Source organism: Poromitra crassiceps (assembly GCF_964638095.1).
Source record: "Poromitra crassiceps genome assembly, chromosome: 9".
NCBI lineage: Eukaryota > Metazoa > Chordata > Actinopteri > Beryciformes > Melamphaidae > Poromitra > Poromitra crassiceps.
In genome coordinates this window covers 45852569-45879063 of record NC_139630.1, presented here as the reverse complement: position 1 = coordinate 45879063, position 26495 = coordinate 45852569, and the positions used below count along the sequence as shown (strand labels likewise).

At 43.0% G+C, this 26495-nt stretch overlaps 2 protein-coding genes across 2 annotated transcripts; one reads left to right on the top strand and one right to left on the bottom strand.

Moving 5' to 3' along the window:
- Window positions 1-959: 959 nt before the first annotated feature.
- efhc1 (EF-hand domain (C-terminal) containing 1) lies at window positions 960-6918 on the top strand (the record flags this gene model as incomplete). The annotated part of the gene is made up of 10 exons (XM_083643009.1): window positions 960-1022; window positions 2173-2394; window positions 2911-3198; window positions 3572-3721; window positions 4301-4496; window positions 4772-4998; window positions 5881-6021; window positions 6173-6386; window positions 6544-6711; window positions 6887-6918. The coding sequence occupies 10 exons, from the start codon at window positions 960-962 to the stop codon at window positions 6916-6918; spliced, it is 1701 nt and encodes a 566-aa protein (XP_083499135.1).
- Window positions 6919-7904: 986 nt separating this feature from the next.
- On the bottom strand, window positions 7905-24609 carry tram2 (translocation associated membrane protein 2). The gene is made up of 11 exons (XM_083643708.1): window positions 24474-24609; window positions 22818-22881; window positions 22291-22400; window positions 20504-20620; window positions 18662-18720; window positions 15926-16010; window positions 15632-15702; window positions 14800-14904; window positions 13964-14107; window positions 11186-11346; window positions 7905-8812 (listed from the first exon to the last, which is right to left on the bottom strand). Exons 1-11 carry the CDS (start codon window positions 24591-24593, stop codon window positions 8736-8738), a joined length of 1113 nt encoding a protein of 370 aa, XP_083499834.1. The 5' UTR covers window positions 24594-24609; the 3' UTR covers window positions 7905-8735.
- Between the last annotated feature and the right edge of the window lie 1886 nt (window positions 24610-26495).

The window sequence follows — 26495 nt, the reverse complement described above, 5'->3', positions numbered from 1 at the left end:
CTGGACTCTAAAGAGAACTTAATAGAAGGCAACCTTGAGTTCATAAATGAAACAAAATTATTCAGTTCTTTGCCAGTGCCAGAAAAGATGAAGAAAATATCATTGATGTACCTGTACCAACATTTCAACAAGGTCAAAAAAGGGTTGTTGTTGTATAGAAAATCCTCTTCAAACCTCCCCATAAATAACCCAGCTACAGAGGGAGCGAAAGGAGACCCAATAGAAACCCCTTGGACCTGAAGGTAAAAGGAATCTTCAAACTTGAAATAATTCCTGGTCAAAATCAAATTGGACAGTTATATCAGAAAACCAGTGGGGGGGGGGGGGGGGGGGTCAAAACACTTCTCTTATCTAAATAGTATGAAAGAGCTTCCAGCCCTTTAGAAAGTGGTACATTAGTGTAGAGGCTGGTAATGTCCATAGTACACAAAAAGTCATTTTCAAGAACGTCCTCAACAGACTCTAATTTAGTTAAAAAATCAGAGGTGTCTCTTAAATAGGAAGGAAGAAGACAGACTAAAGGCTTAAATTATGTGAGTCTATATATTGAGAAATAGGTTCTGTTAGCTACTCATTAACTAACTATTAGTTAATGATTAGTTTACTAGTAACTACTAGCCTACATTATTTGTGTAGGCTACGTTATTGTAAAGTGTACCTGATTTCTTTAGGTGAGGAATTTATTATAGGCTATTGGATAAACAGTAATATATATTTTTAATAATCAGTGTTAAAGAGTTCAATCCATCTTGTATTTCTAAACAAGATTACTTTATTTCATGATTAGGCTAATTGTGAATTTTCACCTATAGGCTACTTTGCATTGGCAATTGTTGCCATTCTAGTTTCCATGGATACCACAAACTAACCACATTAGCCTGTGGCTAGAGAGCTAGACCGTCTTCAAAATGCAGTAGACTAGAATCCTATCTTCTAGACTAGAAATAAATACGACAACAATGTCTATAAATACTGGACATGGTTTGCCATTTTTACCTGGATACACTTTCCGAGATGTAACGGTAAGAATAACTTTAAACTAAGCGAATGTCTTCTGAAGTTCTGTACCCTGGACTAACTCACTTTAGCGTACCGTTAGCTTGTTAAATCGAAGTTCGATAATTAGCTAGCTAGTATTTCTCATTTTGTTATCTTGACTTTGTTCATTACTGTTTAATGTGGCTATGGGTCACAGTGTTAATGTCCTGTCAATGCTGCCCTCAGAAGGCATTCCAATGAATATAATTAGCTTCGCGATAGTGGCAACTCTAGAATCTTCATGTTAATTAGCCTAACCATGTCAGAGAGAGAGAGAGAGAGAGAGAGAGAGAGAGAGAGAGAGAGAGAGAGAGAGAGAGAGAGAGAGAGAGAGAGAGAGAGAGAGAGAGAGAGAGAGAGAGAGAGAGAGAGAGAGAGAGAGAGAGAGAGAGAGAGAGAGAGAGAGAGAGAGAGAGATGTTTGAATACATAGGCTACATGAATAGGCTACATTAATTTGTACTGTAGTATGCTAGATTATCTAGCATACTACAGTATCTAGTTACTAGATACTGTATGCTAGATGACATGCATTTGACATGGTCTACGTTTTCCTGGTCAAAATATATTTGGATATTATTGCAAATAGGCTATGACATGTAGTATAGTGTCAACAGCACATAGGAAGATGCATTTATATTAATGTCTAAAATCCTATCTTTTGAATTCATTTTTGGAACATATCTATCATAAACATATATCATCTATCAGTATAGTGTTGCAAATGATGAGCAGAGCTTCTTTTCATATCTTCATTTTAACATACTAAGCATGCATTTTGTTTCTTCCCTCCTCCTCAAGATTCAAGATTCAAGATTAACTTTATTGTCCCACGCATGGGAAATTTGTCTTGGGCTTACGCCCACACTGCAGCCATAAAAACATAGACATATACATACACACAGGATACAACAGCCAAGTGCAACGTTACACAAAATACAGAGTTTGTCTGGCTAATAAAGTATCCGGCAAAACCAGTCGGAGGAGCTCGGGCATCAATCAATCGATTCAAGACATAACAATGAATAAGATGAGCACACAACATGATGTATCGGCTATTTAGCAGGTTTAGGACCTGCCTCACCTCACCTCACTGCAATGCAGTATTTCATGATGTTTGATCATGTGTGTACAGAAGTCAGCCTACCATCGGCCCCAGACACTGGCCTATAGGAATGGTTACGCCCTGCCCCGTCGGCCTACAGTGGGCATCGGACAGAGCCCTCTCCTGTCAGAGCAGCTGAGCCAGCAGGAGATCAGTGACCTGTCCACTCAGACAGCACACATCACCTATGGCTCCTCTGGCCGCAGCAAGGCTCCACACTTCATCCCTGCTCATGTCGCCTATGACAAGAAGGTATACAACAATCCTGCAATATACACTAATCATCACCAGCAGCGCTGGCTCTGTGTGTGTGTGTGTGTGTGTGTGTGTGTGTGTGTGTGTGTGTGTGCGTGTGTGCGTGCGTGTGTGTGTGTGTGTGTGTGTGTGTGTGCGTGTGTGTGTGTGCGTGTGTGTGTGTGTGTGTGTGTGTGTGTGTGCATACAATGAGGCCCATTTGTGTGGATCATGCGTTTGTGGGATGAGCAGCACAGCTGATGATGTGGGTGGGTCCCAAGTGAATTGTGGTAAATTGCCCTGCCAATGTCAAACAGTGTATCTATCCTAGTGTAGGTATTAACTCTATTGTTTTGAGTTGTTTGGTGGATTGGGTGATTGAACTCTCTTTTATTGGCGGTTGACAACTAAATCGGTGCATTACCGCCACCAACTGGCATGGAGTGTGCATCAGAATGTCCAGTTCCTTACTATTTCCAAAGATGCATCCGTCCATGTTTTGTCCATCCTTTCTACCACTGTCCGGTCTTTTAGGTGCTCCGTTTCTATGCGTACTTCAAAGAGGACGTGCTGTATTCCCCTGACGAGGAGTACCGTGTGCGTCCTGTGGTTGTTCACTACTTCCTGGAGGATGACAGCATGTGCATGGTGGAGCCTGTGGTGGAGAACTCTGGGATACCGCAGGGCAAGCTGATCAAACGCCAGCGTCTCCCCAAGAACGAGCGCGGGGAGCACTTCCACTGGAAAGACCTCAACGTGGGCATGGACCTGGAGGTGTATGGGGTCAAGTACCACCTCACACACTGCGACGCATACACACAGGTAAACTCTCTCTCTCTCTCTCTCTCTCTCTCTCTCTCTCTCTCTCTCTCTCTCTCTCTCTGTCTGGTTCCCTTTGTTATCCTATAGTCTCTTTCAGTTATTTGGATATGCACTTGTCAGTTGAAGGCCAGCTGTTCTTATTGCCAAGACAACTTCTTTAATGCCCCAAGTAGGCACAGAATAGAATCCTGAAGGTTGATGTTGTAAACATGAAACTCTATGTGTCTGTCTGTCTGTCTGTCTGTCTGTCTGTCTGTCTCTCTCTGTCTGTCTGTCTGTCTGTCTGTCTGTCTGTCTGTCTGTCTGTCTCTGTCTGTCTTTCTGTCTGTCTGTCTCTCTGTCTGTCTCTCTGTCTCTCTCTCACCGTATACAGGACTTCATGGAAAGTGAAGGCATTGTCGTTAATGAACCGGAGCTAATGGCGGCAGACCCTTACATCACACACCGCAACAAACCTCAGCCTTCCTACATCACGCCCACTGACTTCGATGACCTACACCAGTTCCTCACCATGGACGGCAAGGTCAAGGGAATTCCCTCAATTACAAACTAACTATAGCCATTAAATATGAACCCTAGTCTGGATAGATAGACAGAGAAGCAGCAGGGGTACACCGTTGTCTCCAATCCAAACTATTTATAGATTCTTGTAGGTTTTTGTGGTTGGTAACTATGGTAATGCTAGATATGTTGTCTTTTGAAAATGTGGTTGTGTCCACTAACTGCAATAGTAAGAATAAAATAGCTTGGTAATGTGAATAAGCATGAACAGAGACCAGTAACATTGCTGCCATGTTTTGAATATGCCCCTGCCCAGATGTGTATGGCAGCAACAGCATAGCCTAACTGCATATCTTTCATATTGCTACCATCGCGGAAAAACCTTGTAACTCAAATTTTTGTGATTATATTTGACCTAAAGCTTTATGCCATCCTTTATGGCCAAATATTTTTATTTATTTTTATTTTTGAACATTTCCCCCGGTCATTCAAGACCAGCAACAGCAGCAGGAGTGTTTTTGAACAGTGATTTATAACGTGAGAAAACTGCCACGCCACTTCTAATTCCCGGCCATATTTACCCCCTTCTCTTCTCCATTAGGTGCTGCGTTTCTTTGCGCTGTGGGACAACGCTGACTCTCTGTACGGGGACACCAGGCCTGTAACCATCCAGTATTACCTGGTGGACGACACGGTGGAGATCAGAGAGGTCCATGAAGCCAACAGCGGCCGAGACCCCTTCCCTGTCCTGATGCGCAGACAGAGGCTGCCCAAGAAAATCAGGCAGGCCTCCTCTGGTCAGACACAACACTGCATCACTTTCAACTATTACTCTCAATGCAGTCAAATACAGTGCAATGCCGTTACTTGCCTTTACACAGTAATGTACAATTGCAGTAGTGTTGCAGTTTATAATTTTGTATCTCCTACTTTCAGCTCTATACAATGATCTTATGGTGCCATCCATCCTACTTTAATATGACATCAGGATGAGACGGCACTTGTTGTTGAAACAGCCCGCTGTCATAACAGCATGATGGACTCAGTGGTTGTCTTTGTCCCCGCTCTGCAGGGCCCTTCCCTAGCTGCGTGCTGGAGGTCTCGCAGCAGGAAGTGGATGAATATTATTCCCCCAAGGACTTCCAGGTGGGCGAGACGGTGAAGCTGATGGGCCGTCGCTTCCTGCTGTATGACTGCGATGGCTTCACCAAAAGCTACTTCCAGAACCGCTTCCCAGAGGTGGAGATGAAGCCCAGGGAGGGGCCAAAGAAGGCTGTCACGTTTCGGGACCGAAAGAAGGTGAGAAAACTAAACATGGACTACACCCTCAGAAAGAAGGTGAGAAAACTAAACACGGACTACACCCTCAGAAAGAAGGTGAGAAAACTAAACATGGACTACACCCTCAGAAAGAAGGTGAGAAAACTAAACATGGACTACACCCTCAGAAAGAAGGTGAGAAAACTAAACATGGACTACACCCTCAGAAAGAAGGTGAGAAAACTAAACATGGACTACACCCTCAGAAAGAAGGTGAGAAAACTAAACATGGACTACACCCTCAGAAAGAAGGTGAGAAAACTAAACATGGACTACACCCTCAGAAAAAAACATTTCCCCATTTTTCTTCTTCTGAGAGGAGCACAAGACTAAATGTTTTGGACTTGAGGCACAGATGAGTTCAAATTTCCTGTTGGAAAAAATCTTCCAGCTTCCAGCCACTGCCTTAGAGCAGTGGTCTTCAACAGGGGGTCCGGAGAGGTCTGCAATTTTTTTTACATTTACTTTAGACTAAAATAATATTGAGTAAACTCCAAGCATTAAGTTACTTTTGACAAAAATTATGTACAGCGCAAATCTGATTTAGGAATATGCAAAACGCATTGTTCACGCCTTCTTGCTTTCTTAATGTAATCGATTAATAACAAGACTTGTCAATCCTGAGATCCTGGTGTGTACACTGGATTATAAATGTTATTATAGGCCACACTTAAAATGCATTGCATACTCTTTTCCTTTTTCCATACTTTTCCAGATCTGGAAAACACTCAAATCAAATTCTACTTACTGCTAAATTACATAGTTTTCCATACTTGCATAGGAACCCTGACTAATCCTCTCCTCTTCTTTTTTGCCATCATCTCCATTACCTTCTCCTCTCCATGGGCTCCATCTTTACAGGAGGTTCCTCCCTACAATGGTTTCGGCTCTCTGGAAGACTCTCTCCAAAACTGCTTGTCTCTAGTCCCTGAGCCTCCCAAGAAGAACATGGTCAAGATGCTGGAGAATGACCACAAAGTGTTGCGCTACGCTGCCAAGCTGGTGTGTGTTTCAGCTGCCTGATTGAATCACTGAATTGTACCAGTCAATCTAAAGTTTCAGAATAGATGGGGACCTAGAGTAGAACAAACATAATTCATAATAAGACATTTGACTTGTGGTCACAGTTAATTTCCCTGTTGTGACATCCCAGGACTCCCAGAATCCGCACGACGAGGGCCGCCGTTTCACGCTCTCCTACTTCCTGTCCGACGACATGATCAGCATTTTCGAAAAGGCCACCCGTAACTCTGGCATCCTCGGTGGCAAGTTCCTGGAGAAGACACGCGTCCCCAAACCGGGCTCTGCTGTGGAACATCCTGAGTTCTACTCTCCCGCCGACTTCGCTATTGGAGCCACTGTGGAGGGTAAGATTCGTTCTCAGTTGCTCTACTGTAACAGCCTGATACAGTTTGATTTCAGTTGAATAAAAAGACTAAACGCCTTCTAAGAAAGATCTGAGCCTGTTCAACATTGGCCACATAGAATTCAGTTTCCAGCTTAACCCATCTTCCCCTCCTTTAGTTTTCAGCCACCGCTTCGTGCTGACCGATGCTGACCACTATGTGCTGAAGTACTTGGAGTCCATCTCAGACCAGATCCCCTCTCAGAATCTAGAGTCTGTGCGCCAGAAGCTGGGCATAGATCCACACCAAGGGCCGGCAGCAAATAACCAGCCCTTTGACCAAAATGGTAAAGTCCAAGCCAATCAGCAACACATCATTTGTTCTAGTATTGTCTGCCAATTATTTCAGTAGGGGTCACTTGTTTTCAAAATGGTCAGCATTTCATTCAGGAACAAATCTGTTCCCATGGATGATAAGTTTATAGCCCTTAATGCCCTTTCTTCTTCTTTCTTCTTCATCAGGTGATAATGGAGCAGTGGAGCCCACGTTGTGATGTCAAGGGGCTGGATAGGATACTGCCCTCTAGTGTTATTCCCTCTGCAACAAATGTGACCTGTATCCTCTTAATGAATTAAAGCCTATTCAGTATGTTTCTTATGAATTCCCCAACACTGGAGAGGATGAGGTGATTTGAGTGCTTTGTTCTGCCACCTTGTGGACAATGTATGAAATACAATCATCAAATACAATTTCCACCCATTATGAATGCACACTGAAAATGCAAAATGTATTTATAGCCGGAAAGGAAACGGGGGTGGAACGGGCCTGACCAGATTATTGAAAAATATTCCTATGTGTTTTTATATTAATTTCTCATTGGCTGCACTGGTGCCAGAATGAGTTTCGAGATGGAGGGACAGTGATGTAGCGCAGCGGCGCTATGTCGTGGCAAATATGGCATCATGTTTGATTTCTAAGTGTTCCTTTTAAGTCATTTCAAGTAAATGTGCTGTGTTGAGAGAGAGAGAGAGAGATCAGCACAAATAGGCATCAGGGCTGAGAATTTAAACACCTATTTGCATTCAGTAAAAAGTTTGGTGATTCTATTCATGTGCTGATACGGTCGTTTGAGAGTGAAGCTGCAGTACTGCACATAATGGTGTTTCATGGTGACTTTTCATTGGCCGTTTCTCATCTCATTTATCACTGTACAATGTAAACAGTGGTGCGCTCATCAGCGCTCTGACCATGAAAGCCTCGGTCCCAGCGTGGAGAGGTCTACCTCACGGTGGCTCGCTCGACCATGTCTCAGCCATTCTCTTTTTTCCCCACTCTCTCATGTTGCGGGGACAAATTGTCCCTTTGTCCCCTCCATTACGGCACCTATGATTGGCCATGTTGACACTGACTCTTTGTATACAGTATTTTTCATCTATAGGTGCAAGTCAAAGTGAAACTGAAAATAGAGAAACTGCACCCATCACTGTCATTCACAAAAGACATGAAAGGGTCCTTGCCTTATTTCAGAAAAATGCATCATTTAATAAAGTAATAAAGACATCTTCATCAAAAAACAAACATGGAATGGCATGCGATAATATCCAGCATACATACATGATTCTTATCTGTAGGCGACCAGTGAGAAGTAAGTAAAGGCTTTTAGACTTGACATGAACCAGCGGGGTGGGGGGGTGGGGGGGTGGTGGCGGTTGAGGTGGCCGCCCCTTTGATTAGCCAAAATGTCAAAGACACACTCGTTCACCACACTAGCCTTCCATGGCTAGGTAATGGATAATGTCAAGGCCAGGCTACAGTAAGCCTCTTACTGGCTAGTAGCCAGTGGCTACCATAGCATCAGTAACATGTTTCTGCACCAATGGACCAGACTAGACAAGAACAAGCAAAGCCGGCTCTACGACCAGAGCTCACAAACAGCGGCAGCATCAGACAAACACTACAACCAGTACAGTACTTATGTATGAGGATAGGCACGGACACATTCAATATTGACACGCACAGTATACGCAGTGTGTGTGTCGCATACCGTGTTCACTTTAACATTTTTAATCATTCGCTATACAATGGCGCTCCAATAGGGTGGGGGATAGCAGGCGGCGTGGGTGTATAAAAAAAAATAAAAAAATACTGATATGATGAGAAGAGTAAATGTCTGTCGGGCTCGAGGGGTTTCCTTGGATTTCATTTTCCAGCATTCAAGCCTGTGTCTGTAGCGACTGAGTCCCTGTGACACCTCCGGACATACTCACCAGGAGGCTGATGGCCAGTGGCCACCGGTGGCCCCGCTGTGCTGATGAGAAGCCCTAGCCGGGGCTAAGGCCGCTGTTCAGACGAGCCGTTTGGGGTCAGGGCTTAGGGGGCTTTGAGCTTTTTGGTCCGAGGAGAGGCTCCGTTCTCAGCTTTAAGAACGCCGTTTTCATGGTGCCCAACTAGCAGGGGGAAGACAGAAGCAAGTCAGGACTTGTGCAACACGTACAATCAGTGTGATCAGGACAAAACAAGACAGCAGGGGGTGATGAAGGGACAACACTAGCAAAACAACAACAATGAATGAATGAATGAATCCCAAATCTTTTGTTCAAAAGCAAGAAATCTTGAAAAGCTGATTGTCACGACTTCAGATTGCCAACAAGTTTCTGCTTGATTAACCTTTATAAGAGTTACGAAACCCCAAACCTGCATAGCTGTTCTACTCTAGAGAAGGTAATGAAACCCCAAAGCCAAACCTGTAGAGCTGTTCTACTCTAGAGAAGATAATGAAACCCCAAAGCCAAACCTGTGGAGTTGTTCTACTCTAGAGAAGGTAATGAAACCCCAAAGCCAAACCTGTATAGCTGTTCTACTCTAGAGAAGGTAATGAAACCCCAAAGCCAAACCTGTAGAGTTGTTCTACTCTAGAGAAGGTAATGAAACCCCAAACCCAAACCTGCATAGCTGTTCTACTCTAGAGAAGGTAATGAAACCCCAAAGCCAAACCTGCATAGCTGTTCTACTCTAGAGAAGGTAATGAAACCCCAAAGCCAAACCTGCATAGCTGTTCTACTCTAGAGAAGGTAATGAAACCCCAAAGCCAAACCTGTAGAGTTGTTCTACTCTAGAGAAGGTAATGAAACCCCAAAGCCAAACCTGTAGAGTTGTTCTACTCTAGAGAAGGTAATGAAACCCCAAAGCCAAACCTGTAGAGCTGTTCTACTCTAGAGAAGGTAATGAAACCCCAAAGCCAAACCTGTAGAGCTGTTCTACTCTAGAGAAGGTAATGAAACCCCAAAGCCAAACCTGTAGAGCTGTTCTACTCTAGAGAAGGTAATGAAACCCCAAAGCTAAACCTGTAGAGCTGTTCTACTCTAGAGAAGGTAATGAAACCCCAAAGCTAAACCTGTAGAGCTGTTCTACTCTAGAGAAGGTAATGAAACCCCAAAGCCAAACCTGTAGAGCTGTTCTACTCTAGAGAAGGTAATGAAACCCGAAAGCCAAACCTGTAGAGCTGTTCTACTCTAGAGAAGGTAATGAAACCCCAAAGCCAAACCTGTAGAGCTGTTCTACTCTAGAGAAGGTAATGAAACCCCAAAGCCAAACCTGTAGAGCTGTTCTACTCTAGAGAAGGTAATGAAACCCCAAAGCCAAACCTGTAGAGCTGTTCTACTCTAGAGAAGGTAATGAAACCCCAAAGCCAAACCTGTATAGCTGTTCTACTCTAGAGAAGGTAATGAAACCCCAAAGCCAAACCTGTAGAGCTGTTCTACTCTAGAGAAGGTAATGAAACCCCAAAGCCAAACCTGTAGAGCTGTTCTACTCTAGAGAAGGTAATGAAACCCCAAAGCCAAACCTGTAGAGCTGTTCTACTCTAGAGAAGGTAATGAAACCCCAAAGCCAAACCTGTATAGCTGTTCTACTCTAGAGAAGGTAATGAAACCCCAAAGCCAAACCTGTAGAGCTGTTCTACTCTAGAGAAGGTAATGAAACCCCAAAGCCAAACCTGTAGAGCTGTTCTACTCTAGAGAAGGTAATGAAACCCCAAAGCCAAACCTGTAGAGCTGTTCTACTCTAGAGAAGGTAATGAAACCCCAAAGCCAAACCTGTAGAGCTGTTCTACTCTAGAGAAGGTCATATGTAGCCTGTTTCAAACCATCCTGATTCGTGATCTCACATTCTGTTTCGCTCTACGTATCAGTCTGGACTCCAAGCAGTCCACAGTCATTTCAGTGGGTGAGTACCTTCCTTGACAGACAACTCCTTCAGCCAATCAGCATCGCCAAAAACCAGTCCTTCAGCCAATCAGTGTCAGATCCAGTCAAAACCCAAATAATCCACTTGGAAGAAGTGCGAAAACGTCTTTTCCTGCCGAGAAACTCCGCTGGTACATACTCCTGTTCTTGTTTAATTGTTGTTATTGGGGCTATTTCTGCAATAACTGCATTTACAACTGTGTAAAGTCAATGAACGTTGAGATCTGCACCAATGGACCAGACTAGGCTGGACCAGGCTTTGTGAGCCGGAGAGCCATGGGAGCAGCCATTACTAGTATTTTTCCAGCGCCGTCAAATACGAGGCAGGTCCTTGATTGGCCCGTGGACTTTGGAATTTCTGAAAAGGCCCGGCCCGGGCTGGAGGTCAGACGGTCCCACAGAACGAAACCGAATGTGAGTTCACATGACCGGATGGTTTACCAGGCTAGGTCATATCACCTGGCACCAAAGATCAGCTAATGGCAATTTCACTAGCATGTTTTTACCATCAAATGGCCTCACACAGATGTGCTTTTAAATAGTCATAAATCACATATTTGTCTATACTCTACTCACGCGAGTCTCTCTTGAGCGGTCGTAGGGGTGGCTTGGCGGCGGCGGCCTTCTTGCGAGCAGCCTGTTCGTGTCTGAACTCCCTCCAGCGCCTCAGCTGGAAGCGGATAAACTTCCAGAGCAGCCAGGACTGGATCAGACATACCAGCAGCAGAACAGTCAGCCTACAGGGAGCCAAGGTGCAAGGGTGTTTGTGTCAGGGTGTAAAATCACGGGTAGAAGAACTGTGGGCGAAGCTATTATAGCAATGACACCTGTCCTGAAAGGACCTTCTTTATTGTAGCAATATTCGGCAGATAACCACAATTTTGATGTTATTTTGTGTTCTTAGCTTCTACTTGGCAGGTCAAATTATTGAAATTGGCTGGTTGATTTAAAATGGACCTGCCTTTTTTTTTTTTTTACTTTCCTGCCCGTGTGTGTGTGTGTGTGTGTGTGTGTGTGTGTGTGTGTGTGTGTGTGTGTGTGTGTGTGTGTGTGTGTGTGTGTGTGTGTGGTGGCGGCTGACTACTAAATTGACGCAACAATATTGGCTTTCAAAAGATAAATTATATCAAAAGCAGCATTTGTTCGATATCTTCTGTTAGGCCGTGTGTCCATATAGCTTTTCTTTCCCCCCCCCCCATCAGAGCGGAGCGCTTTCAAAAGTTGAGAAATGTTCAACTTTTCACAAAAGCACCGGGTGGGTGACGTGAACCAATTTTTGCAGCCGACCAATGGTGATGACAGACACGCTGGCTGTTTCCTATAGCAACAAGTGGAGGAAATCCAAGTGCCCGGTGGAGAAATAGGACGTTGTCAGTGAAGTGACTTTAAAGGCAGTTTGGATAACAGACATGTATTGCAAATGTCTGGCCTTGCTTATTCCACAACACTGTATTGTCTGCTAGAAGAGCTAACCAGCTGGTTAGTGAGCTAGCAGCTGCTCAGATGACGTTAGCTAACCAGCTGGTTAGTGAGCTAGCGGCAGGTGATGTTAGTGCTAACCAGCTGGTTAGTGAGCTAGCGGCAGGTGATGTTAGTGCTAACCAGCTGGTTAGTCATCTAGTAGTCTCAACGCCAGACCCATAGGAGAGGATAGGATAGGATAGACTTTTATTGTCCCGAAGGAAATTTGTCTTGGACATACACCTTATGGCTGCTGTTTGGCAGGCAACACGTACATACAGACAATACATACAGCACATACATCAGGACTATTGCAGTTAGCAAAATTGTACACTGCCCAAAAAGTACAATCCAATGCATAAAAGAGATTATAAAAGATATATTTGCTAAAAACAGAATTGCACATTACCCAGATTGTACAACACTGTAGCCTTCTGTATTTAGATTAAAATAGGTAAAAACGAATATAGTCTGTGATTTTAAAAATATATTTGCTAAAAGAACAGAATTGCACATGACCTCAATTGCACAACACTGTTTGTCTTCAATATTTAGATTAATAAAGACGAATAGAATTTAAAATAGCAGTAAAAACAGTACACAGGTTAAAAACGCCAACAGGGGCGGCCTTCAGCTACTGTTTAGGGCTTTGATGGACAAGGGGACAAAAGAGTTCTTAAAACGGTTTAGCCTGCATGTGGGGACCCTGTAGCGCCTGCCAGAGGGGAGGAGCTGGTACTCGTGGTGGAGCACATGGGTAGGATCAGAGCAGATTTTTTGAGCCTGTCGGATGATTGTTTTTTCAAAGACAGCCTGGAGTGAGGGGTGCTGTCTGACACCCATGATTTTCATGGCCCTCTGTGTTAGCTGAGTGATTTGGGCTTTCAGCTGCACACTGAGGTTGCCGAACCAGGCTGAGATGCTGTACCGCAGGATGCTCTCTATTATGGCATGGTAGAAGAGCAGCAGCACCTTCTGGCTCACGCCAAACACCCTCAGCCTGCGAAGGAAGTGCAGCCACTGTTGGACCTTGCTGCGTACACTCTCCACCTGAACGCTCCAAGTCAGTTTATTGTCAATGTGTATGCCCAGGTATCTGTAGGAGTCAACCTGGGCTATGTTCTGGCCATGAATGACCACTGGTGAGTGGTCTCCAATGGATTTGGGGTCAAATACCATCTCCTCAGTTTTCTTGGTGTTCAGAATGAGGAAGTGTCTGCCACACCACTGGACAAAGTGGTGTGAACCATGGTGTGAACCATGAGAGTTCTTACGCTGATACACTACATTACTGTATGCTGCAGAGCTCTCTCTGGGTCTGGGACACTTTCCCTCAGCCGGCTGGTTATGGGAGGGAACCATTCAGTCCTCCCCAATCAGTAACGACTTTGCGATCAGACGACATGGGAGGCGCAGCCCATTTTTCGAACTGCTCTCTCATCGGTGCTATGACCTGTCACTCATTCAATTTGAACCCGCCTTCAAAAACCAGCAGTGGCTGTGAAGTGTCACAGACTCACTTATGTAGCATGCAGAGCGCAGCGATTCAACGTAATATTTGAGTCTGGGGAGAGACTAGTCAGCTAGCAGCTGCTCAGATGACGTCGCTGTGATCCACGTTTTATTTCTCTTCACAAAAAGTGCTCCATGCACATGCAGTGCCCTTTCCACATAAAAAAAAGCAGAAAAACACTATACTGACACAAGGCTAGGAAGATCAGTGCAAAAAACATGAGAAAACACCTAAACCTAAACTTGTGTCCTTAGTCCTTTGCTCAAATCTGAGCCAAATCAAAGAGAAGCCTGCTAACGGCACCACACCGCATCTAAACATGTTGAACATTGGTGATTTTCTTCCTTCCTTGGTGTTCATCACTTTGCATTGGCCCTTACCTTATCAGTAGAGTGTTGAAGTTGCCCATCTCCCAGTCCAGGCCCTGGTTCTCAGCACGGGCCAGACCAAAGCCCACAGCCAGGAACATGAGGGTCAGAGTCACCATGCGTGTGAACACAAAGCTGACCGCCCACAGGTTAAACCTGAGGATGACACAGGGAGGCAGGGGTCAGTAGGAAAGCGGGGACACTGTGACCTCCAGCCAATCGTCGCCATAAGAACCAACCGGCAAAACCAACCAAACAAGGCCACAATAAACATCCATTAATGAGGCAGTTCCTCCCAGAGGTGCAAATACAGGTAAACAAAAAAAGGAGATTGTTGAAATATTAATGTTTGAAAGTCTATTTCTAGTCAATTATTTCATGAAATATATCAAAAACTACAGTACCAAGCCATTTACTACTAAGTCATTGTAAGGGTAACTTTGATTTAAAGGATTAAGCATTAAGAAAAAATATTTATTAAGTACATCAACAAGGCAACAATATACATGTGTGACCTGCAACTGATCCATATAGTAATGAATCAAGCAGCAATACCCCAATTGTATAGTATAGTATATTATAGTATAGTATAGTATAGATTACATTGTATATGTACTGCAAGTGTATGCCATTCTAGGTCAAAATATAGGTCAAAAGTGGGAAAAAGTTTAAGGGGGGAATTTTTTTTCTCCAAGAAATGCCATATTGGAAAATCCAATATTGCATACGCTGAAAGTCCTAGAGCAAAATGTGTAATATGTGCACCAATGCAAGTCATGTCAATGGAGAGGAGACATTAAGCTTGTTAATGTTTCAAGCATTCAAACTTAGCGTGGTGAGGCGCGCACATTCTCTGGTGGTTCTCGTCAGTGAAGTAGAAGAGCCTGGCCATGTGGAAGCCCATCTCTGACACGTACTGCAGGAAGAGGAGGACCAGCCCCACACGGCTCAAACTACAGAGAAGAGAGAGAGACAGAGAGAGGAAGAGGAGAGAGACAGAGAGAGGAAGAGGAGAGAGAGAGGAGGTGGGTCAGATGGTTGGAGGGCGGAGGTGGAGAGCAGAGGGATCAGGTGGAAAACGGAAATAACACACCGGTGCGATTCATCCCCGTAGGTTTCCATGCAAAACATGAACTTTTTAGATTTTGCATATCATATTACTATTATTTAGTCAGACTGTCGCTAATGAAGTAGCTGCAGAAGTATCTTGATTCCCTGTTTCTATCAATACTCAAATAAATGTATATTATGCTCTAATATGTCACCATATCTAATTGTTAACCTAATAATTTCCAGAACATCACAGTTAAAGTGCAGTGTGCGTGTGTGTGTGTGTGTGTGACACGCGTATGTGCATAAATGGGTGTGGGTGTGGTCTTTATTGACCACACACAGTGTGGTCAATAAAGACAGGGTTGTTCGTCCTGTACCTTTCTATGGTCTCTACAGTAGTAATTACCTGACGCTGCCAGACGGGGGCAGTATTGTCACCTGGCAGTCAGGTTACAGTAGTAAAGCAGTGGAACACAATATAATCATTCTGCTAAAGAGAAATGTCTTTTTCATGGTTCAAACGTGTGTGTCATTATCATTTCCTCCTTTTCCATGGACTATTCTCTGAATGTCCAGGTTTTCCAAGAACTCTGCGTCTTTCAAGCCGTCCCTCAGTCGGATGCTTACTTTAACAGATAGGCTGCAGAGATGTGCAACAGGTACAGGCAGACGTACTGCAGCTGACGAGGAATCTCCTCCTGGAAGACAAACAGACCTTATTTGCATACTGTAGTTTTTTGGGATACATCCTGGATCTGTTTTTTCTTTTCACACACTCACACACACACACACACACACACACACACACACACACACACACACACACACACACACACACACACACACACACACACACACACACACACAGCTTATCTAGCCACACTCCAGAACTCCTCCAGTTCCCATGGCCTCCCTACTGACCTTGCGTACTTTCTGGAAGTAGAGCTCTGGCAAGGCATGGAGCCAGTAGGCCAGCTGAGTGAGGTAGAAGAACTTCACCTGAAACCTGGACCAGAGAGAGAGAGGGGGGGGGGGGGGGGGGGGGGGGTTACTGAAACAGTAGAGACTACTGAAACAGTCACTGCACACACGTCAAGGAAGGGTTGGTAAGCTAGAAGGCAGAACCTGTGTACAGCTGGGAAACTGTATTGCATTTTATGGCCTACCAGTATGGGGCCACGCTTAACACGTTGACTGCCAACAACGAGTTGAGTCGTCAAACACAATCCAGCTGTTCACTGCCAACGACGAGTTGAGTCGTCAAAAAAAAAAAAAAAAATTTTTTGACGGTGCTACGTGGATCAATGCCCCCCGCGTCTCCTATGGAGATATTGGAAGTATTGAATGTGTATAATCTATTTTACCGACCAGCTAGGTGGCGACGGTGCCCTCCCGACAGAGAGAAAGTCAACCAAAAGCAGCCGCCTCAGGCGGGTGCTTCCTCCATTCAGGTTTCTGGCCAGGAAAGCTGCCTTTCTCACCAGTCCAGTCCTTCACTCTCTGGCTTCTGCACTTGTTCAGAGTCATTTTGACTATGCTGCCATCTGCTGGTATACTGGTCTCTCTCAGAAACTCAAAAACAAATTACAAACGGCTCAAAACAAGTTGATTCGAGTCATTCTTAAAGTCCATCCACGTACCCACCTGGACCAAGCTCACTTTGACAGTCTTAATTGGCTGACAGTTGAGAAGCGCACTTTATACATCAAGCTGCTGTTCACTTTTAAGATTGTTAAGAATTTTGTTCCTATGTATCTTAAAAGCTACTTTTCTTGTGTGAGTGAGCGTCACCAGTATTCTACGAGAGGCAGTTCTACTGATTTCATCCCTATCAGATTTAGGACCCTGATGGGGAGGAACTCGTTCAAATATAATGCAGCGACTCAATGGAACATGTTACCTTCGTGCTTGAAACTGAGTGAGTCTATCTGCACTTTTAAGAAAGGCTTAAAAAAATGGTTACAAACATCCGCACTTTAAACCGTTTTATCCTGTCTTTTTAGTTCTTGAATTGGTTATTTATTTATGGTATAGCTGGTCTTTTATTTTATTGATTGATATGTTTAGTTCTAGTTTTTATTTTTTTTATTTTGGTAAATTATAAACTGAGTTAGTAATTTATCTTTTAATGGAGTTGTATTAGTTTTAAATTATGTTCCCACTTGCACTTCTTTGTTACACGTATTTACGTTGTCTGTCTTGTCTCCATGGGGACCACAATGGAAATAAGCCTTCGGGCTTTGTTGTGTTTTTATCCTCGGTGATATGTTGTCTTATGTCCTGTTTTTATCACCAAATAAAGTCAATCAATCAATCAATCAAGGAAATGGCTTGCCGATTTTACAGTCATCAGTCACCAGACTCGCCGCTCTCGGGCCGCGCCAGCAGCAGCACACGGGGGATTGCAAATTTGCATAATATATTATGGGTAAAACACACTTTGAAACGCCCGCAGAAAGGCCAGAATCGCACGCATTCCGAAAACCCAGAAACGAACGAGCCTCATTCTCATACACTCGCTGCCAGGGAGGGAGGCTGCTCAGACTCGCTGCCAGGGAGCGAGGCTGCAGCGAGCTTGTGACAAACGCAGGCTGAAAGCCACTAGACACGCCCAAGGAGGGAGGAGTTGAAGGAGAGGGCGTTCGGAACAATATTGTTTGGATGTCTGATCTCTCACTGATGCAAAAAATAAATGGTTAAAGTGACTGTTCTGCCTGTTTGATTGAATTTCACAAAACTGCGATTATCTCAGCTTCCACTCTCAGACAGCTGAAACCATGCTGTACTCAACGGCTAATATCTACATAACTACTAACTCTACAAACTAACTCTTTTAGACAGAGAAAGCACACATTCTATTAGTACTTTTGTGAACTTTGTGTTCACAAACTCCAAGCAGAAAAGAATCCTCGGCTCTTTTAAAATGAGCCAGAATCCTCAAAAAACGGCCTGGCAGAAGCTACCTACAGCATTGAAAAAAGGGCTGGCAGTCAATGTGTTAAGTATTTACAATAAGGTCATCAATGATTTCAATTTCTTTAAGTCTGAAAATCATATTATGTCAACTATTACTTTCCTGTTTCTGTATTTTTTTTTACTGCAGTATGATAAGTTAAACAATCTGAATGTGGAAGAAACTCAGGTGAACTCACTAGAAGGCATCAAAAAGTCAAGTACTTTCCATAAAATAGAGTTTACATTGGGAAAAATAAGAACCACTGGATATACCATGCATAGTACTTTTCCATAAAATAGAGTTTACATTAAGAAAAACTAAGAACCACTGGATAGACCACGTATAGTACTTTTCCATAAAATACAGTTTACATTAAGAAAAACTAAGAACCACTGGATAGACCATGCATAGTACTTTTCCATAAAATAGAGTTTACATTAAGAAAAACTAAGAACCACTGGATAGACCATGCATAGTACTTTTCCATAAAATAGAGTTTACATTAAGAAAAACCAAGAACCACTGGATAGACCACGTATAGTACTTTTCCATAAAATACAGTTGGGGGAAACTAAGAACCATTGAATTTACCATTATTGTATTTTTTGGCATATTGCCCAGTACTGATTTTATTATGCAAAAATTCCAAGATGAAATATGAAACTGTATTTGAGATCTAGGTTCCACATCATCAGTCATACCTGAGGTGTACATGGGGATAGTTCTCCCAAAGGCTGCTGGGATGCAGGAGGTATCCCTCCTGTGGGAAGGAATTACAGAGAAGAATCCTTCAGGAAAAAAAAAGCTTCAACTGTGTATTTCATTATAGTGGAGCAGATTCAAGAAAAACGGTTCACATCTGGAAAGAAGCATCCATCCCTCCTACTCAAGCTGCTCTATACTGCAGCAGGTCAAGTGTGCTGCCTGCCAGGCTGGATGCATATCGGGTCAATCATTACTTTGTCAACCAGAAGCACAAAGTCCTTCCGACTGGGGGTGGATCAAGAAAGGTGATATGTGGCAGATCTCGTGAACTGCTCTCCCCCCTTTTGCTGAGAGTTGCCAACAACTGACCACGTGTGGATGCAGATTTCAATGCAGTGGAAGGTGCAAATGCTACAGCTTTGGTCTTGCTTGCACAGCACTGTGCAGATGCACATGTGAAGATTAGGCTCTGTTTCAACCCAGAGCATAGGATTATACATGCACATTTTCTATAACATAACTGTTGATCCTCGAATAGTCATATTATTATTATTATTATTATTATTTACAAACTGTATTTTCCCTCCGTCTGTACCATGCACAATGTGCTTTGGCAATACTGTTATTCACTATGGTCATGCCAATAAAGCCTGTTTGAATTTAACTGAATTATTAAGGTTACAGATGCCTTCAATGCTTACATGCAATCTGTCCATCAGAATGCTGTGTTCCCTGTGTGCCATCAGAAGACCTGGATGTGGTGGGGATGGACTACCTGCTACCTGCCGTTGATTTCCTGTCCTCACCTTGACCCCCTTACTTTCATAGCTATATATTTTTTTCCGCAAACGTTATGTAAATAGTTTACAGCAAGATCTCTGTGTATATAAAAAGGGTATTTCTTACATCAAATAATGAATTGATTTATTCGCTGTGGCCAGCATAGCTGGGCAGCAGCTCTATAAGTCACTCGGTTGGTTGGTTGGTCGGTCGGTGCACAAAAAAATGTTTGTTCCACACTTGAAGTGGATGCATGGTTCTGCACGAGATGAGCATGGGATGTTATCAGTGACGTGTGTCACATAATCAATGTCTGTCACAAATCACTTGCACAGATGCACATTGTGACAGCATGACAACTCTGACTGGCTGCAGCTTTTGACGATTCTTGACATAGTAGCTTATGTGTATTCAATAGTAACCAAAGGATCGCTCCTCATGCAAATAAAATGTACATTTTCTGCACATCATTTCTAATAAGTTGCTAAAATAATGTGTATGCATATTTTTCACATTGCTCAAAAAAATGCAGAGTAAATAACAGGAGATATAAAAAGGATTTCTGATCATATAATTTTGAATCTTCTATAGTAAAAAACAAACAAAACATTGGACACCAGAATCATCGCAATCTCCCTGGACAGTGAAATTCTATGGTAAAAACGGCTGAAACGGCAGCAATTTTGAAATTTACGTGGAATAAATCTGGCTTCTCTGTGGTCATAAATGTATGGTTTGATAGCAAGACCATTTATATTGGACAATTCTACACAATGTTGCCCCCAGATAGTATTTCGGTGGGGGGAAATGGCGGCCATATTGGAAAAATCTTGATGTTTTGCGTGGCTAATAGGTCTTATCAAAAGAACCATCCCCAAGGAGTATTTGTGCCAATTTTGGTGCTTCTTTCCACTTGTGAACGACGTTCCATTAAAAGTGCATTTTCAATCTGCTCCAGTATTCGTTTGTGTAAGCTACGAATGTGTCATATTGCCTCCAGTGGAGTTCTGGAGTAGTACACTGAATACAATTCTGTAAGTGTAAATAATCAGTCTCACTGTTATGAGGATGTAGAGGCTCCACACGCTCGACACCAAGTGGAACACGCACAGTTGGCCAGACTCATTGAACTTGTTATTCTTGCTCTTGGAGAGATGGAGACGCCGGTTGACTTTCTGCAGAGGAAGGATATGAGGATATGACAGAGATCATGTGACCGCCACGGGTGGCACATCTGATGACAATAGAACAAGATCAAGCTCCTGTTGCAGCAAGTGACAGCGACTGCTTATGTAAAAAAAGCCCGTCATTGTACGATCAGGCAGAAGGAAGGGCTGGGTGAGAGGAATACCTGTGCTGACAAAAGGCAGCTATTTGTGGGCTGCTCCTCCAAACATTCAAGTGTGACGGCGGTGCCAAAATAACATCTCATTCCTCCTCACTGGCCTATTTCTAAACAACTGCTCAAGGCCTCACACTTTCGACTCGCTCTTCCTTTCTCCACGGCTCTCGATCCTGAAAGCATGACAGAAGGTCTGAGAAATGTCAGCCTGTCTTTGGTCCATTTCAGTCAGCAGAGTGCTCCTCTTTCTTTTTTTTATTCAGTGGAGTTTGAACTCTCCTGGTCAAAAAAGTGTTTTTAAGAATCACAAAGTGCATTTAGATACACACACACTATTAGGAATAGTAGTGAATATCCTGGTTAAGTCTTATTCAGGATACGCTGTTTATATGCATCTTAATATTCCTGTAAACAGACTATCTATCACAATGTTACCATGGAAACAGTAAACAGGCCTCTAAAGCAGGGGTTTTCAAAGTCTGAGACCATGGGCCTCCCCACAAAGCTTGGAAAATGTCCCTCCCCTTAGTATACTTGCTTAGTTTCGCTAAATTGATTATGATATTTGATATGATATTTGGCTCAACAATTGAGCCAAAATAGCCTGATATTGCTGTTTGACATACTTCAGACTACACCAAATAGGCTAGATAAAAAGGTCTGTCTGAAGGCATTTATTTGTTTGTGACTCTGGGAAAGTGTAGCCTGGTAACCAGCCCCAATGAATCCTTCATTAGGGTCATTCATATGGGGCTGGATACCAGGCTATGGAAAGTGGGGGAAAACACTAAAATTCTCCAAAACTACTGTATCTCTGAACTATCTCTTTAACCAAATCACACACATTTAGTCTATTCAATGTGATCCGATAACTTTGGATAATAACTAATGTAATGTTTTTTTCACTTCCATTCACTGAGCCTCCCCTGAAACAGTTTGGAGGCCCCCCTGGGGAGGCCCGCCTCCCACTTTGAAAACCTCTGCTCTAAAGTATCCAGGATAATATTAGTATTCCTCAGCCATCATTCAGGTTCCACGTCACTGCAAACGGTGATGGCAAACACGGCAAGATTTCTTTACCCAAGATGAAAATCGACTTCTTGAGTTTCGCCAAATATGAATGGGATATCAGTGTGCATGTAAACACACCTATTATTGTTCAATGACACAATGGCAGGTTTCACCCTGCAATCTGATTCCAGCCTCGCTGATAACTCCCATGGAGCAAAGCTATTGGTTGCTTTTCCCACTGAAGGGAGCTATGTTCTAATAAGCACCTTGGAGAAGACTCTTCCTCAGACAGTACATGTGTTGCATAAGGCTATCGTATGCCAGAGGATAGTGTACGCCCCCTGGGTGCTTTAGCCGCATCACTTTCCTAACCACCATAAAGAGTGTCCTCTCTCTGATATTATGGCCACGATAACATCTGGCCGTGCTTTTCTCTACCTGGATGTCCTGCCCTACTCATGACGCATTGTGCTCCGGTGACAGGCTACTCACATCCAGGACGTACTCCTGCACTACCGCATGGAGGATGATGGTGATGAAGAAATAGAAGAGGATGGTAGCACAGTCCTTCCATCCGTACTGGTACAGCGTCACCTCTCCCTCTAAACACACAAGAGGAAGGGACAAATTTACAGTGCTTGGTTAAACGTGTTTGCACTCAAGAGGTGTGCTATGTATCCTGAAGTCATGGACATTGTGTTTGTTATGATCAGAATGAAATAGCAGCAACCTAATAATGACATATGCAAGAAAAATCACAATCAATAAAATAGTTGCAGGAGTGCAACTGTGACATGTTTTGTGCAAAATGGATAGGCAGGCCAACCACTGTGTATTAAAATCTAAATATTTATTAGTTGAAAAAGTTCAGAGAGCAACATTTTGACACTGGATTCCTTCATTACATTTGTAACTTTTGCAATAAGCTGTCATTTTAATAGAAAGTGTGTGGCGCCTATCCACTTTGAACAGCCTTGTTCATTACATGTGTCGTCAATGTTATGAACTGCACTGCATACCTGGTGATAGTGTGCTGACATTGTACTGAGGCTGAATGAACAGTATGGCCGTCTTGGCTGTTGCCTGGAAATTACATGAGATGGTAATTAGCAAAATATTTAAATGAAGCCATATTGAAACCAACTTCAAGAGGCCTCCTCGCATTCATGCAGGTGTGTGTGTGGAGGGGAGAGGGGGGTGCAGGGGGGGAGAATCCAAACATTTCAGAATTTATTATTAATATCCACTTGGAAGCTCGGGTGCACAGGTTCCTAAACTTTCTCATGTCAAACAACCAAAAGATTTCGTCCCATGGAACCCTATCTGAGAAGCTGTTTGTTGTTAGATATGGCTTGGTACAGGTGGTACAGAATCACTGGAGTGAAACCAATGAGAAAACAGTGCCATTGTGCTGATGTCTGACTAAAGACATCGGATCAAAATCTTCCTCTTTTTGCTGGGGGGCCCGCTGTAGGACCCCCGAACCACAGTTTGGGAACCACTGCTCGAGTGCAACAAGTCACCAGCATTCCTTGCGCGCCGGGGCCACAGGTGCCTTGTCAACGTCAGTCCCGAGTTCACAAGAAAGAGCACATTATTAGGCTATTACACCGCTGGTCTCTCTTTCCGAAACCTGCAAACTCAAGGAAATCCCCTTCAGCTATGCAATCATAGCCCAGATTCCGTACTGAAACTTTGCTACATAACTAGCCACTAAATAACCACATCGCGGCCTGGCAATGCGTAACGCATTTATGTCAAAATAATAGGCGACAAATAGCATGTCAGTGGTGAAATCCCCCCAGACTAAAGTAGTTTGAGCCCACTGCAGCCGCTCAGAGATTGAGACGTGGCAGTTAACTACCAGTGTCAAGACAGTTAGAAATAAACACATACGATACTTCCGCTTATACCTTTCAAAGTAAAAGCTGTATGGTGTGCACGTATTGTAATGAATTGTAGGTTATAGCAATGCTTTTATTTTGGAGGAAAAAACTCCTTCACTCTCGTCTTATTCGGGCTACCTGTGAAAATTTGACGCAGCTGTGTTAACTGAGGATCAAATTGTTGCAGCGGGCTGTCTATCTTTCGACTATCAAGCCAGTTTTGGGGGTAAACTACGGGGTGAAGTCGTCGACAAGGAAATATAAATCAACAGACGATTTGAGTAGAAACGAGTGTGCTGACGTTTTGTGGCCCAATTCTTAACCAAATTGCAAAGCTTACTAATTGCCAAGTGTCCCGTTACAACAGCTGATCTGACAAAACCAATTTTAAGACACTTAATTTGGGATTAAAATATCAACAGGAAGACGCCGAATAGTCTCAACATCTAACGTGACACTAAAAAGTCTAATGTAGCAGTTTGTAGCCTGCATGCTCTTGTCAGTATGCAGCAAAAGTTGCTACTTTGACTGCGAACACAAACATTCATTGTTCACAAAACTTGTAAAACTGCAACAAGGTATCAAGCAGCCAGCCACCATATCCGCGGTACTCCGTGCACGGAGAGAGCCCTGAAGCAGTCAAACAAAGCGACACTTCTGCAAAACTAAATCACTTTGAATGAGATTTCAACTCCGCTAACTAGCTCAGAGAATCTGCGGCAGACTTGCACACACAAAACAGCTGAGTGAGACTAGGGGAAAAAAAATCTGAATCTGAGTTCATCTCACCTCAAACATCAGTCCAATCAGAATGAAAATCACCAAACTAAAGACGATGTCGGCATGGTTTTGAATTAAGAACTCCTGGCTGAAGAAAGGATAACTCTTGTTTCTTCGGCGAAATGCCATTTCAGCTCAATAGGATTTTTCCCTACTATTTTCTAAATCTGAATTTTTTTCTGACTACGAAGTTCAGGAGTTAACTTTTTCATCGACCTGCGCATGCGCCACGTCTTAAAGGGAGAGTGCCATAAATTCCTTCTTTGAGGCCATTCCCACAAATGTGTACTCTGACGTGACAAAGATATGACAGCCTATCTCCACCCATGCAAACACAGAGCAACTAAGTTTTAATGTATAGCATCTTAAACATTTTCAAAATCCTGTACCATAAATATAGAAAGAAAAGTTTAAATAATGACAAAGATTTTTTTTTATACCCTAAGTCACCCCAATATGTATTTATTGCTTGTTAAAAGCCACCAGTGGCTTTGCACCCCACAGGCAGTCACCTGAGAGTATAAGTAGTATATGAAACCCGGCATAATTTCACTTTGTGTATTTGATCCCTTTTACAGAACAGTAATGAGCAAAAATGCAATTGCCCCCTAGATATAGCAATCAAAAAGCACATAAAAAACATTGTCACAAGAAGAACCTAGAGAGCATATGTTTACGTTTCACAATTGACATTTAAAGGCTTCTTTTGAAGTCAATTCGGTGCCTGAGACATACTCCCCCACTACAGAAAGTAAGAATATAGTTCAGCAATTACATGGTCAACATGTCTTTCATAAACAACAAAAGAGTTCAAACATTAAACACAGTTTTGCCAAGTTGACGCCATAGCCCAGTTCTAAGCAATGCCGGTCAACGAGAGTAGATTATAAATACAGTATGTTACTCTTGAGGGACGGGGGATTTGTCTTTCAGTGGGAATAACACGTATCACAGCAAATGTATGGTACAGGAGATACTTGTGCTTTTAAAAGGCCAACAAAGGACTGAGATGGTAAAGGAAGACGGCTCAGACACTGCTGCAAACCCCTGCCGATCAAGTACATTACTCACAGGACTTTTACGGTGTAACAAAGACTCCTCCTAGTTCTCCAAGATCATAAATCTTTTGTATTTCTCTAATGATGACCTTTATTCAGTAACTGAATGACACTACCATAATATGCGCTAATTGTGTAATCTTTGCTGCACACAAATTCTTGTGGCTGACGTTAATTATCGCCGGAGGGTATGAGCATAGAAAAATATGTAAGGGGGAGGCATGTCTGAGCTCCATACACGCTCCTGGCCAATAAGCTCTGTGATCACCTTATCTGTGTGTATCCAGTAAGTATATACTGTATATATCTGTGTGTATCCAGTGAGTGTTACTGTATTTATCTGTGTGTATCCAGTGAGTGTGTACTGTATTTATCTGTGTGTATCCAGTGAGTGTGTACTGTATTTATCTGTGTGTATCCAGTGAGTGTGTACTGTATTTATCTGTGTGTATCCAGTGAGTGTGTACTGTATTTATCTGTGTATATCCAGTGAGTGTATACTGTATTTATCTGTGTATCCAGTGAGTGTTACTGTATTTATCTGTGTATCCAGTGAGTGTATACTGTATTTATGTGTGTATCCAGTGAGTGTATACTGTATTTATCTGTGTATCCAGTGAGTGTATACTGTACTTATGTGTGTATCCAGTGAGTGTGTACTGTATTTATCTGTGTATCAAGTGAGTGTATACTGTATTTATGTGTGTATCCAGTGAGTGTATACTGTATTTATCTGTGTATCCAGTGAGTGTATACTGTACTTATGTGTGTATCCAGTGAGTGTGTACTGTATTTATCTGTGTATCAAGTGAGTGTATACTGTATTAATCTGTGTATGCAGTGAGTGTATACTGTATTTATCTGTGTATCCAGTGAGTGTATACTGTACTTATGTGTGTATGCAGTGAGTGTTACTGTATTTATCTGTGTGTATCAAGTGAGTGTATACTGTATTTATCTGTGTATGCAGTGC